This window comes from Neodiprion virginianus, chromosome 5 (genome assembly GCF_021901495.1).
Source record: "Neodiprion virginianus isolate iyNeoVirg1 chromosome 5, iyNeoVirg1.1, whole genome shotgun sequence".
Lineage (NCBI taxonomy): Eukaryota > Metazoa > Arthropoda > Insecta > Hymenoptera > Diprionidae > Neodiprion > Neodiprion virginianus.
Genome location: NC_060881.1, coordinates 21167950 through 21186503, shown reverse-complemented (window position 1 = coordinate 21186503; position 18554 = coordinate 21167950). Strand labels below are relative to the sequence as shown.

The 18554-nt window shown below is 38.9% G+C and overlaps 1 protein-coding gene across 3 annotated transcripts in view; it reads left to right on the top strand.

The window, feature by feature from the left end:
• Nucleotides 1-13646, top strand: part of LOC124304838 (nuclear receptor subfamily 4 group A member 2) — a 39325-nt gene extending 25679 nt beyond the window's left edge. For 2 of the 3 annotated variants that reach the window (XM_046763536.1, XM_046763534.1), the window contains exons 2-8: nt 3659-4056; nt 8532-8740; nt 8825-9208; nt 10091-10394; nt 10458-10766; nt 11563-11797; nt 12204-13646. In XM_046763536.1, coding sequence (XP_046619492.1) covers nt 3659-4056; nt 8532-8740; nt 8825-9208; nt 10091-10394; nt 10458-10766; nt 11563-11797; nt 12204-12460 — 2096 coding nt within the window. In that variant the 3' untranslated portion in view covers nt 12461-13646. The remainder of the gene's footprint in view (nt 1-3658; nt 4057-8531; nt 8741-8824; nt 9209-10090; nt 10395-10457; nt 10767-11562; nt 11798-12203) is intronic. The other variant, XM_046763535.1, reaches the window with a different exon arrangement.
• Nucleotides 13647-18554: the final 4908 nt, after the last annotated feature.

The following is an 18554-nucleotide window of genomic DNA, read 5'->3' as shown; positions in this document are numbered from 1 at the left end:
AGCACAACAAAGGCTGCTTCATTAACGCGGATTCATCAGGCTCGGGTAGGGAAAACCGGAAAAGAGGTGGAGAACCGGTAACGAGTCGCCAGCGCTGGAGTCCAGCACCTAAGCCGGATAGGTGGTGAATATGTCGGAAGCTACATGCATGCTCGAGCACGCAATGTTCACCTGACACTGGCACGTGAAGAGGCGTGGCCAAATCTGACCGTGGGTGTGACGCGTGGCGCCTACTAGGAATTATGGGCCCCGCGCTTTTAACGCACCGACGTTTCTGCCCCACTGGCATCGCAGACTCCCGCGCATCCGTTTATCCCAATTAGGTTGAGTTGGGTAAGGTCACGTTAGATCGGGTTGGATTAGATTAACAAGAATGTTTCCTCTAGTATCAGGTGTAAGAGTGATCACAGATTTGAAACTCGTTTGTTTGATTATAGTTTTTCGATGCAACTTTGAAGATTCACTGTAAAAAAATTTTGATATCTATAGAAGTGCACGCTGTATTTTTTTCGAGTATTTTCAAATATTAAACTTCGTCAACTATCCGACAAATTGAAACCCTATCTTCTGTCAAACTGAAACAAAAGGATGAAAGAAATTGACTTGCCGAACAATCGAAACACTGCACGCAATACACAAGTTCGAAATACCGCATACGACGATATTTTTAACTAGCAGCCCGTTGCGGTTCCGATCACGAATATTTTCAAATGCTTCTCGGGGCAAGACAAGACTATTCGATATAGCCATAAGCTTTTACGGACTTTTTTGTAGAGCTCGTCGAGATACTCTTGGATACTCTTGAACGTAACGTTCCTCTATATGTAAGATTTCAGTCAGCGTTCGCATAAGTGTATGAGCCCGTTCCGACTTGGCTTACAAATGTCGTTATATCTCTAAAACTATTGATCTGGTTGTAACAAAATATAGCCTAAAATCTGGTCGGACTTTGTTGCTATCCACAAAAAAATATATATATAAAAATCGGTTCAGTAGTTCTGGAGTTGTTAGCTCGCATACGGATAAACAGACAAAAAAACGTATAGTTTTACATACGTAGAGATGAGAAGAGAAGAGATGTAATGGCATCAGATAATTTTTAGGCCCGATGATGTCTTGCTGATAATGTCTGTCTATGGGTTGGTCGAATATCGTTGCATTTGTCGATTCGAAACATTTTGAAAACGTTTGAGTGACAGTTTATCTACATATTCACTAAATCCACGGTTCCATTGATTCACCTGTAGAGAAAAACATATAAAAAATATTCTACCATCCCAGTATTGGATTTGATTTTGCAAAAATTCCGCATTCCAAAAGAGAGACAGAGAGAGAGATAGAGAGAGAGAAAGTGTGTCATCACCTGTGGTAAAAATTTGGTCTTAATCGGAAACGTTATCATTTTTCAGCCTAACCTGACCAAACCTAACCTAACTTAACGTAATTCAGCCACCGCGAATAATGGTCATGCCGTGCGCCCGAGATTCAAAAACAAAAACAACGACCAAAGTTAAGAAAAATAGCAATCACCTTCTGTTGCACACAGCAGAACCGGTACGCGCTGAGCTGTGACAGCATCGGCATCAGAATCTGGGTGGCGGCATGAACAGTAACGGGCCTAAATATAATCCAATGAATTGAGCGTGATCAGGTATCCGTGACTATCTGATTCTATCGGACGATATTGTCCGTCCCTTCGTGCCCCCAATATTATACCACACTAACTTCTGCAGTCACCCTGGCATGGTGTTAGGTTTCAGTTCACGTCGCCCTGGTTCACCGGGATCCAGTCAGCTGTCACCCTGTTCACTAAATCACTCCATTTAGCTTTAGAGATGGTGCGGACTAGCTGGGATACATAAAGTGCCGATCGGGTCTTTGATAAGAGAAACCAGAAGCCTCTGCTCCTGCAATATATTCATGGTATATAAATAATCGGAACGATAAACCAGTCGGTGAGGATGATGCAGGTTAAGAGCTAAGAATCATCTGGCCGATTTTTATAAATCTGAGCTTCGAAAAACTACTTGCATTCAAAGTAGAAATTCATTTTTTATTCTTAAATATTTTCCTTACTTTCCGGAGGAGGGTACGACTCATGATTGGGTCGTGCTAGATGTTCCGAACAATGTCCGAATCGCACTGTGAACGCTAAGCTGTATTTCGTACTTTGTCCATAGTCTGTACCTATTTTTCTTGTACCCAATTCTGTTCCCAAGTTAAACCACGTCAAACGATTTCCAGCAATATTCTTGTCTGTTGCGATTACTGCTTGAAAATTTCCAACGCGAATGATTTTTCGGACTTAAAATTTCTGACCTTTCGATCGAATATAACTCAGGAATTTGAAAAAAGCTCTAAATTCAGCTGAAATTTCGGGGTCGATCTAATTCGTTTTTCTGTTGTATTATTTATTTTATGATAAAAAAAAAAAAAAAAATTGCAGACTTTACTACAGAATTCGATCACCGGTATTTTAAAATTGATCTCGCGATATCAATAATTAATCATAGGGCTTAATACACTTAACAAAATTGAACGCAGGTTATACAAAGGCGTATAATCACACGGTGCATATAAGAGTGGCGATCGAGGTGTCGCGTCGGGGGGATGAGCATATTGTTGTGTGTATATAAGTCGGGTATAATAATCTGTGCCGTGTTGGGGTTGAGGAATGAGGAACAGGAGGAAGGGGGGAGGCTCGGCTATACACAGGGTAGTATTTTAAATGCCAATGATTTCAGTCCTCCCTTGGGGTGTATGACGGGGCCCTATATATGCCCGGTGAAATTCTGCCAAGCCTTCAGTCGCCGTTAGTATAATCTCAGGTTAAACAGTGTCAAGTTGCTCTTCTTCGTCTCGTCCTTAAACCACGAAAAAGAAACACATGTGTACGAATTGGCTGAACGTAACAACGCATGGATAAACGTACTCGTGTGTTTGTAGTTGAAAAACTGCTAAAAAAAAGGCTGATATTTGTGTGTTTGTCGGGAAAAATTTATTCAACAAAAATAATGATCAAGCACAATATAGAAGATGAAACTCATCGGTAGACGTAACATCTAATTTATCGTTCAAAATCGAAATCGGTCTGAGATGACCACAATGGACGATCATGGTCAGGCCTTCTACTGTAGATACTGTGGGTTTTTAATTACTAATATACCTACATTCTTAAATATAAGCGTACAGTTTGTATGTTTGACGTGGAAAAATGTTTTCTTTTTTCACTCATGCCTTTATAATATAATTGTGTACATCTGAATGTCTGTGCTTAGTTTTTGCGCCATAGCTTAACTTGCTTAATTTTAGTATAAGAATTTAGACCTTATTCAAATCCACCAAATTTCGATGATGCAACGATTATCAAGCCTGCGCTAAAATGTGAAAATGAAAGAAACAAAACAATCGTTTTTGAGTATAAATATTTCACAATTTTTTCCTCAAAAAATTTTCAAATACCAAAGTACCGATGAAGAGTATATAAAGAAAAGCTTGTTTCACGATGTCGAATTCTTAAAACTTGACCTTTTTCTTCGATCTGTCAAACAATTCCACTAGTAAATTAATTTTTAATCTTTCCGAGACGTAAGAAGAATAATGTTGCGAGAAAATTGTCCAACAGATGAATAATGGAGATTCTAATATTGTGTTTCAGGGCAGCTGCAGCATTCCCCGATCGGCGAAAGTGAGAACAGTAACAGCAACAGTAACAGCAGCCTGCAGCATCCGAGGTGTTTGTCTTCTTCAGCTGGTGGAATAGGTCGAATCGAGGCAGTTGAGCAATCGACGCCGGAAACAACGCCACAGTCTCAGGTTCAGCAGCAAGCTACTGCGATTCTTCAGCAGTGTAACGCCGGGCAAATTTCCGCCCCCGTATCCACGAACGTTATACCAGTTAATTCGGTAGCGCCTTCGGCAGCCATAACCGCCTCAAACGCGGTTCCTGCAGTGAACCGACTAGTGCAATCACATCCTGCTGCAGGTGTCAACAACGCTGCGGCAACCACCACAGCATTTACCGTCGCTTCAAGTATGCTCCTGCTGCAGACACAGGTTGGTAGAGTTTTTGTTCATTCAATGTTTTTCGCACAAAATCTAGATTCTCCGCAATGTGAAGATTTCTTTCGATCGCAAAAATGTATATCATACTGAGAGAAATTTTTAGTTCCGGTTACCGCTAGGTCCTTGACTATTTTCATTTTTTAACACAATCGAAAAATAGTCTAGAAAAAGTATTCTAGGAAAGTCTAGTATCCCTTACTATTCTTTATCATTACGATCACTGTTGATGTATTTTCTTGTACAACTGATGCGAAAATTTAACGCCTGTGCAACAATAAATTGACGTTAAAGCCTTATTTAACTAAAAAAGTAGAGTAAACCGAACAAACCGATCTTGCGTTGTAATAAGCAAAAAAAGATCGAGAATAGCGCAAAATGGTTAGGCGTACCTCGTTTTTCGTAATTCCAACAATATTCAAACACTTTTTTTAACGATACCTGTTTCACTGAATTTTGCTGGTTACTGTAACTAGTAAAATTTTTCCGAGTGTACCGTACGATATCACTGTTTTTGCTTTATTGCAAGAATCAGGATCCGTTCAACTTCTGCAGCCTCTTGTTTGCGAACCGGATACCAAATTTAACGTTTTTGTCGATTTTTCGGCGACTTGCAGCCTCGCGTATCGATCGAGTATCCAGATGTACGGTGAATTATATATTCGCATTTTGGGTGTCGGAAATTTTCTGATTTTTGACTTGTCGTTTTGATCCGAATATTTTTTTTTCTCCCCAGAAATTTATGCTTTAAATTCCTGAATAGTTAATTATCTGTACCTCTCTTTCTCCCACCTTTCACCCCGTACTAATTACATGTCCCCTCAATATATAAAACATGTACATGAGCTTAGATATGTACATACATAATAAACGGGTCAGTAAAAATCCAATCGTGAGGACAATGCGTGAATTATTCGAGGGTTATATAATAGCGTATATAGGTAGAAATTAAGCTGCCGCTATGGGGATGGAAGAAGATAGAGAGAAAGAGAGAGTGAGAGAGAAAGCGAGTCACGGCTCGACGGCCGAGAGACACGGCCGGATCCCGAGGGAGCGATGAAGGAAATGTCAACCAGCAGCGGAACCGCCGCCGCAAATTGAATATCCTTAGCGCTGTGCTATAATGCATAAGTATACACGTACATACACACATTGTACGTATAATGTTTGTATGTATGACGAAGAAAAGGGGAAGGAAAAGAGAAAAGAAATATGAATCCGCGATGAAATCCGGTGATGCACAATGGGGGATGGGGAATCAGTAGGAGAGAGAGAAAGAAGAAATGGCCAACGATTGTTTCTTCCCCGGGAGAATTCGTTTACCGGTTTTGACGCGCGAATGAGATCAACGTCCTGCAGTTTGCAGTCATAGTTGTGCTTGTTCGGAACAAAACGATTCGTTTCAGTGTAGGAATGGAAATCTGTCGTTCAAGAACCAAAAATCGTCCTCCAAACGACCTGGTTTTTTTAGTTTTTAAACTTCCAATTCAGAATTTTCCGATTTAGTTATTAAGAATTGCCTGTCAGGTCAAGTTTTTTTGTTTCTTCAGTTTGGAAATAAGTCACGAATTCCTTGATTCGTCAAAAACGAGTTACTGCGCTGCCTCTGCCAACAACTTGACTACTTGGTAGTTTTTGACAGGAGGTAGCACAGAAAATAGGAATTTCGCGTAGGGACTTGCCGCGAAAATAACTATACTAGTATTGTTTCGTTACAAAGTTTAACTCAGGAATGAACGTCGATCTACATTTTGAGATCTGTCCAAAGTCTCTAGCACGTGGAAAGAATAATTGCCGGCAATGGCGAAAAAATGCTAGAAATTTGTCTCGTTTTTAAAATTTTGAATTTAGATACAACGTCTTTCATGACGTTCTTTGTTATTCACTTGCAACTTTTCAACAGGCTATAAGTCGGGAAAGGAATACGCTAGAGAATTCAAACGAAACTTAAATTGCAGCTCAGGATTTGTGCTAAATTTCAAGCTTTGTTCAAACTCCTCGAATTATCCCGTTTCTGAGTCACAAACTTCTTGAATGAATACGATAAATCGGTTCTCAAAATTTCAAATCAAACTCATGTAAAAGAGAAGAAACCAAAAAAAAAAAAAAATAATAACAATAATAACAATCTGCCGCAATGTTTTTTCCGAACTTTGAAATTCCGGAACTTGCTTGTGCACGAAAATGACCGTCACGTATAAGCTGAATGATGAATATTTTGACTCGCACAAAATTTCTAACATTTCTTCTAGTCGAGTTTACAAAATTCCAATCAACATCAGACAACAGTGTCTTTTGCCGTGAAATGAATGTAAGAAAGATGTTTCGACGATAAGTGAAATGTAAGCGATTGTAAACCGGTTGCAAGATCTGACACGTACGATTCCGCGTCAAGTAAAAACGGAAAAAAACCCGACAAAATCGCAATCGCGAGGCATCTAGGGGACCGCGAGACGACAGCTAGAGCTAGCAGGTTTTGGCGGGTAGGCGTGTTATAAGACGTGTTGCGGATCGCAACTGCGCGTCGGTGCCAGCGCGGTGATTCGGAGCTCCGCCCTCCTTGCCATAAGTTGGTTTGAGGCGATAAGTCACCAGCTCCTCGTAGGCGATCCAGGTGCACGTGTCCAGCCACCATCCCCTCTTCGGGTCGAAGAACGCGGAGCGGGAATCTTCGAATTTCGGTTCCCCGGCTTCCACAATCAGTCGGCATTGGCCCGTCGCGCCGTTTGAGACACCCGATTAACGACCTGTTAGTGACGAAATCTGAAACAACTTGAAAAGTCCTCGATGATCTGCCGTAGGTACGAAATCGGTGTTTCCAATGTGCTGACGTCAAATTTCTTCACACCTTTACTCGACCATCCCTGGTATTGGACGTCGTACAACGTTGCTCGGTGCTACTTTATGGGGAAAACACCTTTTTCGCTAAATAACACCTCTGAACAACCTCGGATTATGAAATTCAATTCACAAACCTGCGCTGTAATTAGGTTACATATGTTAGGTTACATATGTGCGGTGTCTTAGGCATTCGAATTCCTGAAAATCTGTTTCATTTCACTGCTTCCAATATTCTTATTTCTGGAACCAAATTTTCACACAATTTTTACTGACTTATTCGTGATTCTCGAGGGATTTCAGGAATTTAGTAAACAAACAATTCACACACATTCCTCGGCCTTTTTCTGAAACAACTGTGAAGAGAAATATTCTTGCACCCATTATCGATACATTTTTCAAAATGTTTTCCTTACACTTCTGTACAAATTTTTTTTATTCTCTCGTCATTGGAATACCAATTACAGCTAATTGTTATGTTAGTAACGTTAAAAACCAAAATATTTTGTGCAAAGTTAACAGTTTTTTTTTCTGATAGGACTATCGAAAATATGAGTAACCGAAGTTTTGTGCAGTGGCTAGAATTTTACTATTAGTAAATATAGTCAGATTATACTTACTATGAAAGTTTTCGTTGCTACAAGAGAATCAGTGTAAACCCATGTTGAATTCAAGTAAAAACCTTTAGTGTTAGATATCTTTGGATTTGAAAAGGTCTTATCCACTACCAACTCCACACATCTAAGAATTTGAAATTTAGCACTTAGCTACTGCTTAAAGAAGATTGTGGCATTAGATTGAGAGGAAACATTATCTCACAGCACCAGATTTGCGAATTTATTCTGTTTAACCGACGTATCCTTGACACCGAAAGGTGTTCGTCGCAATCGTGATCATCATCATTCGTTTCGATACCGATCATCGATTCAGTCTGCCATCGTATCCAAGCGTCAAGGAGAAACGTGGGACGTTGAACATCGGCAATGCTCGATTTCACCAATTTGATATAGGCGATAATATTCGGACGGTCAGATTGAGAAATATCACGCGCACCGATTGCATGACGTTAATTTACTGTCCGAAATAAATTTATTCCCTAGAGTTGGGATGTCGATACTGAGCATATTCGAAATCATTAAAATGGGATACAAAATCAGTCGCTGCACAGAGGCGTCAATTTGAAATTAAGAAAGTAGTATTCTTTAAGAGCTATTAATCTTCAGAGAGAAAATTTCGGTCTCGCGATCACACTTAATTGTTAATGATAATCGTGATAATAGTTTATACACGAATTTAAATTATTTTGAACACCAGTTAAAAAAATCAGGCGTGCAGCTTTGAAACATTCCTTGCGTAACGCACCGCTCAGCGATCGTAGACGTTTTATTTATTATCAACATTTATCACTCATTTTTGTCCACTTTTACTGGACGATTATAACATCTCCTTTTCGTGAATTAATGTGCCTCACATAACTCAACCTGACTCAACTTTCGAGGTTCGTCGAAAGTATCACTTGATCTATACCGTAGCTATATATATAATTTTCCCTCCAATGTTGAACTGCTGAAGTACCGAGATCAAGTGGTCATGATGGTGAACGAGAGAAAGAAAGTATTCAAATATTACAGAGCCCCTTCGGATGTAGCAGTTTCGCGGATCTCCTAACGGCGCCATACGCGGACCCAATAGAGGGCGGTAATTTGTCAGAAGATCTTGACCCGTTCCCGGAACTAAGTTTGGGCAGCCAGACGCACCAGGGAACGGTCTCGACGGAGTCACACAGCGCGAATTCGCACCCCCAGTTGATACCGGGCGACGTGCAGGCGGACTCGCTGAGGTCAGTATGAGTGGAAGATAGCAACGGGCGAAATGGGCGCGGAATCGAAACCCGTGAAGAGCCCAATTCCTTTATCGGTTTCAGTCCAACCCCGCTTCCCAGCTTCCAGGAGACCTACACCGTCCAGCGATACACGAGGCAGGAGCTCCAGGGCCTGGGGATCAAGATGGACGAGGATTGCTACAGCAGCCAGGTCTACCCCACCGGCCCATACCCCGAGTACCAGGCCGCCGTCACCTACAGCCACCATCACCACCATCAGGCCTACTACCAACCCGAACCGCCTCCAACTCCGACCCCCGTTCCCCAGGAGTCTCAGTACTCACCCATGCCCATGGTGTACAGTTCGCCTGCCACAACCCCCGTGCCTCCGCCTTCGACCGTTCCTATCGACCTTCACACTGCGGCCACTGTCACACCCAGGCAAGGACGAGCGGCACTTCCTCTTCAGCGGTCAGAGTCCACTAGGTACGTAAAACGTCGATATTTATTGGTACTAGCAATGATTCCTGGATCCGATAGAGACTTGCTAGAGCTTTTAGACTTGGTGTCGACACCAAATCCCGACAACGTTACTGTCAGGCAACTTTTTCGAAAAGTGTAATCAACGTTCGAGTATTGCCAAGATTTATCCAGGCGTTCACGATTTTGGAATCCATGGTTTTGTTTGTTCCGGACCTAGTCAGCATTCTTCATAAGTAAAATATCAAGGTTGTGATGAGGAAAACTCTGTTCAGTGCCACGTCAAGTCTGTGTTATGGAACAGCTGACTTCAATCTACATACCTAAAAAATTGGAACACCGCAGGTCCTAGTTAGGCGCGATTCAGTATGAAAAGTGATTTTAACCATTTGTTAGACAGTAGTATTTACAATGCATATGAATCAATTCTGACCCGAGGTACTCTGTTTAATGGAACTACTTGACAATTACTCTAGTACATACCATTTGCATTCCTGAAGATTTACTCCGGCGTCCTCATCTGGACCTGATAAACGTCAACCCAAAAAAGCATACTGAGAGAACCGTCTAGTAAAAAAGGCTGCAATCTAACTGGAAGTTGTAAAGATTTCGTGATACACTGTCAAGCGTAGTTTGATCAACTATAGATCGAAAATAATTATCCCTGCGTGTGTAAAAAGCATACAACATCTACTGTATGGAATGATCAACTCAACTATTTACGAATAGTCAACGCAAATGCTTAATAGTCAAATGGTTCTACTAACAAAAAGTCCAATTGAATAGTAGGATTTTGATCAGTGACAGTGCTCCTTTTTGCTTTTTTCCCTGAACGGTGTATGTTCTTGATAAAAACAGCGATTAATCAATGGTTCTGTATCCAAGCAGCAGTAACGAGTCACCAAAGCCACGAGGGGGTTCGGGATCCGTGGGATCAGCCTCACCGGGTACAGGTGAACGGGCCCCACCGAGTCCAAGTCAGCTATGCGCAGTCTGTGGCGACACGGCAGCCTGTCAACACTACGGGGTGCGAACATGCGAGGGGTGCAAGGGTTTCTTCAAGCGGACGGTGCAGAAGGGTTCGAAGTACGTGTGCCTGGCTGAGAAGGCCTGTCCGGTGGATAAGCGCCGGCGGAATCGGTGCCAGTTTTGCAGATTCCAGAAGTGCCTGATGGTTGGGATGGTTAAGGAGGTAAGCGATCCGCCGCCATTTTTCGCTCGACAGGTTTCGCTCACCGCAATCTCCGATCCGCAGGTCGTCAGGACAGACGACCTCAAGGGCCGGCGCGGTCGGCTTCCCTCGAAACCTAAGTCGCCCCAGGAATCGCCCCCTAGTCCGCCCGTCTCCATGATCACAGCCCTGGTTAGGGCACACCTTGACACAACCCCGGATCTTTCCAACCTAGACTACTCCCAGTACCGCGAGCCGGGACCGGCTGAACTTCCGGTTACAGAAGCTGAGAAAATTCAACAGTTCTATGGACTACTTACCACCTCTGTTGACGTCATACGTAATTTTGCCGACAAAATACCAGGATTCACGGAACTCGCCAGGGAAGATCAGGTGAGATCATACACCACGTGTTGTTTCAACCCTCAAGGTCAATTTTCGTTTGGGAGTAGAAACAAAAGTGTGTAATTATTCTTGAACCGACACTATGACCTTAAGAGAGCTTAAAGAGATCAGCAGTGCTTATATCAAGTAACTAGTGTTAGCTTTCTGCGATCAGCCAAGTGATGGTCTCAAGAGGGTGTCCAATCCTATGGTGCATGGATATGAATGACATGTTTTTGATGATTATCCTGTGGTCAGTCATCTTTCAACTACTATCAGTTGAGTTAATTATGGTCAGCAGGTGATCATTGTTCTATCACTGTCGGGTATAAGATGAGTAATGGTCACCAGGTGATCGGAAGTCTTCGAACCTTGCAGAACAGGGGTCGAATCTGAAGTAGTTTTCACAGGCAGATATTTCTTACAATTTATCAGGGTCACTGATGACAAATTTGACCACGAAACAGTGAAATCCTATTAAACTAAAGTTCCAAACAGGTTAGAAATCTCAATTGTTGATGAAGCGTTGGCGCAGAGAAGCCATTAGCTCGTAGTAAATTGGTAAAGCAGCCCGAAGCGCTGTAAGGAGGATCAATAGCCCCCCTGAATTCTATAAAAGGTCGCGTTCAAGCAACGGAGACAGGGTGGTGATATCCGATGCTCGAAATAAGGAAGTAAAAAATGGAAAAACGTATGAGTAAGAGTGCGAGCTGCACGCAGAGGCTTCCGACTGGGGTATCGAAGGCGTTTCACCCTCATGGAGGCACACGCGATGTAGGACTGTAATTACGGTTTCCTTGTGCAGGAGTTGCTGTTCCAGTCAGCAAGCCTGGAGCTTTTCGTTCTGCGGCTTGCCTACAGGACGAAATCGGACGCGACCCAGCTGACCTTCTGCAATGGCGTTGTTTTGGCCAGAGCCCAGTGCCAGAGGAGCTTCGGCGACTGGCTCCACGGTATTCTCGACTTCTGCCAAGGTCTGCACAGTCTCGACGTCGATATCAGCGCATTTTCTTGCCTCTGCGCTCTGACGCTCGTCACCGGTGAGTTTAAGAACGAGAAGTCTCGATACTCCTCGAGCAACAAAACAACCGCGCGGACAGCCTGGATGGCAGATTGATTGACTGACTGACTGACTGACTAGCCTTATCCATACTTTATTCGAGACCACATCGCGTGCCGACTCGCCCAACTTGAGTGGCACTCGATGATCCCATATGCTCATGTGTCTGGCAGTGTACACCTGAAAATCATGTGGCACAGATCGTAATAACCGCTGAATCGAAACACGGAACACGTCGTCTGCATGCTTGCAGGTTTCTCCGAGTGCCACAACCGAACCCGAACTCGTGCAACATACATTGACCGCAAATTTTCTCATTCGCCGAAATTATAGTGACACAGGAGAGAAGAGAAAGAAATTAATTTGGGTTACCGTTTTCTTTGCAGAGAGACACGGTCTGAAAGAGCCGCACAAGGTGGAACAGTTGCAGATGAAAATAATAGCCTCGCTAAGGGATCACGTTACGTATAACGCAGAGGCCCAGCGTAAGGCCCATTACTTTTCGCGTCTTTTAGGAAAATTGCCTGAGCTTAGAAGCCTCTCGGTGCAGGGCTTGCAGAGGATTTTTTACCTAAAACTTGAGGATCTTGTTCCTGCCCCGCCACTCATAGAGACAATGTTCGTCGCGAGTTTACCCTTTTAATTATTTAATAATAATTGCGTATTACGTAAGATAACATGTTATGCATACATGTAATGTGTATTGTATTATATGTATATTGCATACATACAGTGCACAATATTTATGTCGATATATCTATGTGCATGTATGTATATATATATATTTTTTTTTGTGTGCATATGTATATCTTTATCTGTTTCACGTGTATCGCAGTTCATGTTGAACGTTAAAATCGAAATGATGATATTTGTTCAATCTATTTTTGGTCTTCCTCTTCAAGAATCGTGTATGTACGGTATTACACATATCTTTTTTGCATCTTTACTATCATACTTGTGTTATTTAATACAGAAGATATACGGCGTGATTTGTTTTTTATTTCACTGCACTTGTACATAGAAAAAACGACTGTAAATAACTCAAGTTTTATGTAAAGCATCAATTGATGAGAAATATTTGTCCAGATTTCTTGTTCTTCGAAATATCCGTAACGTGCAGTAACATGAAAACAGAAAAGCAGGATATTAAAAATTATAAAACGAAACATTTTTTTCACAGGTCTGCTCATATTTAATCGTTGCATCTTTCTTTTTTTATTTTCACTTGATGAATTGAGCCATTGTTCATTTGCACGCTTGCAAAATGATTGTTGTTTTATCTTGGTGTTTTTTTTTTGGTCTATCAGTTCGATGAACTGAAAACAAAGGCCCAGGTGGTAGAAAAAAATGCAGTATCGTGTACGTTCAATGCAATATAAAAAAATTCTTTCTATTTCCTTTTGTCCGTAACGCGGATCATGCGTCTAATTGCAATATTGACGGAATCAAAAACGTTGCGTGAGTAAATATAATATTGGTATTCATTGAGCCGTGTAATCAAGCGGCGTGTCTCAATTATGGAAGCACTGTTAATGCTGTTGCGATTACGTGTAAGACATCCGTGTTTTTTTTTTATTTCTATCAATTCTCTTCGGTGTGTACGTAATGTACATCGATGCGCGTAATGTAAAAGTAAATGCCGATGAATCGGTAAAATTAAAGGGAAGTAATACATGGAACAAACTAATAAAAAGAAAAAAACTTTTCTTTTATGCGATTTTCTAAAATTCTTATACTTCGCGCATCGTCATAAACTTACCGGCTACATGTTTCTATGTGCTAAATATTACGTCATTTAGAAAGTACATATATATATATATATATATATATATATATATATATATATATGTATATATATAACCAATTTATTATCTGGTTACATCTATAATTTTTCGCCGCGGGCGTGGAATCCGCTCATCGTCATGTAAGATTGTTCACTACGCGCAAAGAGCTGATAAAAAAAGAAAAAAAAAAAAATAAGAAGAGAAACCGAAAACGAAATTTTATAATTCAATCTTAAACATCATTTATTTACTTTGGTTCCTTATTTTTCTGATCATGCAGCCACAGCTTGTCTGAAAAGAAGTCTTGGGCGAAAATTCCTTTTTGCAATACCAATCCACGATATACATTTCAGCGATAATAAAATCACGACCGCAATAACGATTATAATAATTAAAATATAATAACAACAATATGTATAACGTAACCGTGTATACGCGATGTAGTAATAAAACGATAACAAATGACCAGACGGTAGTAATAATAACAACAATAATAACGAAGAAATTTGAAAAATGAAACTATTTTCAAAATAATTAAACACAATATCACTGTAGTAATACTCTACACATGTTAACGATCATGGAATATTGATAATATATTGTCACGATTCATTACGATCACTTGCCTGTTGCTGTTGACAGATCGGCATATTAATATCATCATCATTAGTTTATCAATTAATTAATATTCACGTGATCACAAACTTACAAAGACATATCAATTTTCACGATTTATATTATGCATTGATATCTAAGTAGAAGAATGTGTTATTGAAGAGAAAAAAAAATTAATATATAATAATGCAAATATTGATTATACATACTATATAATATATTTGTATAGCATGTATAATCAATAATTGTATAATAATGCACGTTGATGTGTAAGATTTTGTACCTATCATATATATATATATATGTATATATAAAGTAATATATTTTGAAGAAGTATATATATATATATTATATATATATATACGTAAGTAAAAAGTAAAGGAAGACATAATAGTGAGAGGTAGCCGTATATATATATATACACATATAATAAATCACACGATGTGTACAATTATATAACGATTAAACGCGTGTATACCTATACCTATATCTACCTACCCAGGCAACTGGCGTTTCGGCATTACAGACGTATTAAAAAACTTTACGAGTAGTCTCGAAGACGACGGTGGTGAATTCGAAAACGTGAAGACACTAAAAAAAAAAAAAAAAAATCGTTACTAGAAGAAAAAAAAATTCCGCATGGAGTAATTTTGAAAGTGTACGAAAGACGATTCATGAAATTTTATCCGCTCGCGTAATCAAGACGTCCGATAAATAGATGTCTTTATAACGCCCTCGCATTGTTTGGGTATAATTTATATATACTTATCCTAAACGCATACAGCTACGTGTGTGTACATTGTACGTTTTATAAAATATCGAATGCACAATATATTCGTATAACATGATACGCATTATTTACCGAAATATATGTATATTAAAATATTATAACCTGTATACCACGTACGTGTGGTAATTAAGCAGCTTCGTTAGTCATAATAATATTTGGAAGTTGGAGAGTGACGGGGGACTCTCCAACTCCCAGATATTACTAATGATTCACCATTTCTATTGAATTTCAGACAGCATAAGCAGCTTCGTTTTACCTACATCCTAATACAATATAGTAATACATGTACACTGTACATTTATAATTATGCGCAATGACTTTCGTTACTACTTGGATATTAAATGTATGTTTAAACAGAAATACGTATATGTGTGTATATGTTTATAGGTATATGTACCAACTCTTATTTACGCGTAGGAATCAAATTTACAATTTTCCTCTGTTTCTCTCTATTCTCTGTTTTCTCGCTATTATACATGTACCTACATTATATATAATATTGTATATCTACGTATAGGATATAAAATAAATTTATATGCGTAGCTGTGTTACCTTGAATATCAAATACCTATATTATACATGTAATATATATAATACATACATACATATATGTATATATATATATATATATATCGTATAACGTTATGTGATTTTTTCAAGTTATAAGTAATAAATGATTGTACACTTATAATATATGTATAATACGTATAGCGGCCTTGTTTTAATACCATATAAACACAAGGATACACTGTGTATAAGATGTATCTAAGATTTTTCAAGTGAACAAAATAAGTAGTCATGATAGCTTATGATGTGTATAAAAATTCCCAACTTCCAGAAACTTTGGCGAATGATAATATATAAAGAGAAGTAATCGAATGAAGGAGACAAAAAAAATTTAAGACAAGCCCGACTAGCGATAATTATAGTTATCTGTTAATTTACTATGTGTTAAAATGTATACACCGTGTATATGTGTGTATATATTAGGGTGGTCTTTGAGAAGTTTATTTTTCAATTTCAACCGAGTCGCCCCACGAATCGGCACCACATAATTAAGAAATAATTCCTTAATTTTTTCAGATTCTTATTTCAACTTTAACCCGTGCCCCCAAGAGGGTGGATTTCCCCATTCAACCATTTCAGGGGCACATGAAATCGACCGAACGGACTTAGATGAAGTTTGGTATACGGGGATCTTTTGGGTCGCTGATTACGAATCTGAACTCAAAATTTGACAATTCAAAGCGGCAGATCCAATATGGTGGACCAAACCCCAAAAGTCACTTGATATTGCCATATTAGGTCCACCATTTTGAATTTCGTAATATCAAGTTCAGATTTGTAATCAGTGACCGAAGAAACCCCCCCCATACCCAGTTCAAACTAAATCCGTTTAGTAGATTTGATGTGCCCCTGAAAGGGTTGAATGGAATCCACCCTTTTTGAGATACGGGTTAAAGTTGAGATAAAAATCTGTAAAAGATAGGCAATTATTTTTCAATTATCTGGAGCCGATTTCGGGGGCGAGCCGGTCGAAATTTAAAAATGACCTTTTCAAGGACTACCCTAGACTATATATATATATATATATATTTGGGGATACGTACATATGTTTATATGTATACATATTTGTGTACGCATAAACGGATGTATTATGCAATTATACCTGTGCTATACGTATATTATATATATGTAATAATAGATAGTATGTAATATAATAATACCTAATATCTACTATATCAACGTTTTTACGATCGAATATCCATGTAATATCTACTATATATGTATATAATTGTACGAAAAATCTCCTATCCTATTCATTTACCGGGTGTCCTATATTAAAAAACGCGTCAAGATATTTTGCAAGGTACGTGACGTAGAAGAAATATCAAATGGTTTTGTGTTTAAACAAAATATTTCTTTTCTACCCTCTCATAATCGAAGGTTTTCATCAAAGCAGTCGAATATTTTCAAATTTCAACATTTCAACTCTTCTTGAACCAGTAAATATTACGTTACGATTTTCTAGCGTAAAGCTTGATTTTTCGAATACTTATTTTTGGCAGTTCCCTCGAAATTTTTCAATTTTGATCCGAACAATTTATTTACGTCTCCTTTAGTACCGAACTATTTCAATGGCTAATTCGAAATGGGGCACCTTGTATGTACAAATTTATGTACATAATATATCTAATAGCTATTAAAGTGCCTGTATAATATAAATGTTTGGATCCGTGCGTGAGGCTGCAGAGAATATATTTGAATTTGAAAAAAAAAAGAAATACGAAATTCAATAAAGTTTCATTACCGTATAAAACATAATTGGTAATCAGTATGTAATTGAAAGAATATTGCAGTCAATGTTCCGTATACCTATATCTGTGTAATATATTGCATTGAACTGTGAAACATGGAGAGATGTAACAATGTAGACTTTAAACTTATAGGTATTTATCTTAGGTAAACATAATTATCCTTTTCACAAAAAATGTCTTAACCGTAATTGTATCTATAATATCATTAAATTCGTAAAGTTTCTGTACGACTTCAGCCGCGCGCATGCGCACATAATTGTATATGTACAACGGATATTACGTGTAATTTGTACAGCTACCCCAGACAACCAACGCAAAGACGTCCAAGAAATTCGTGGTTTGTAATCTTGTTTGTAAAGATATCTGATAGTGAGTCGTCTTATTTCTAAACGTCTGACCTTTAGGAGTTGTTCTCAGTCATTTTTTCGATGAGCGTCTCTTAGGCGTAATTTAGGCGTCGATATGCTTAAGACGTCTGAAGTGCGTCCAAAATTAGACACTTTTCAGGCGTCGAATTACAGCCATAACCAGAAAAGCGAGATACAACGTCTAAATGACGTTGATTAGGCAGCAAACGTCCGTGTAACTATTTACTGAATACGTCCTATATCATTAGAAACGCGACAGAAATGATAATTTTTTGAAATTATGTGCAATGTAAGAAGGTGTAAAACAAAACAGAAACCGCGAAGCTGAAAGTTTAACAGGGTGCTCTTAAGTACGCAGAAACCACCCGTCCTATTATGAAAGCGTATCATATAGAATTATTACTAACTATTGTACAATACATGAACATGTTACGATGACAGTCTAGTTGTTTGTATGCCTATGTATGCTGTGTCATAGATTTGCGAAGAAAAAGAAACATTTTTGTATGTCTGTGACGTAATAGTGTATTTTAATTTTTTGCTACTCGCTTTACTTCTTGTCTCTTTATGATTCTTCTTGTTTTCATTAATTATTAATTTATCATTCGACAAAATATCCATGACATACATATGTATGATACATCGGTATAACATATTATGATGATCAAGATTACGAGCGTATAATTCGCTTAATGTGAAATAAAGAAGAAAGTCAGTTGATTACCATCCTCCTTATATTATGCCGTATATTATGTACGAGCTGCAGCGTACAAATACCCACACCATATGATCGACGTTAACCATAGAAATAACAATAATAATTGAAAAAAACTACCATAGTATACTTATAAACATGTATTAT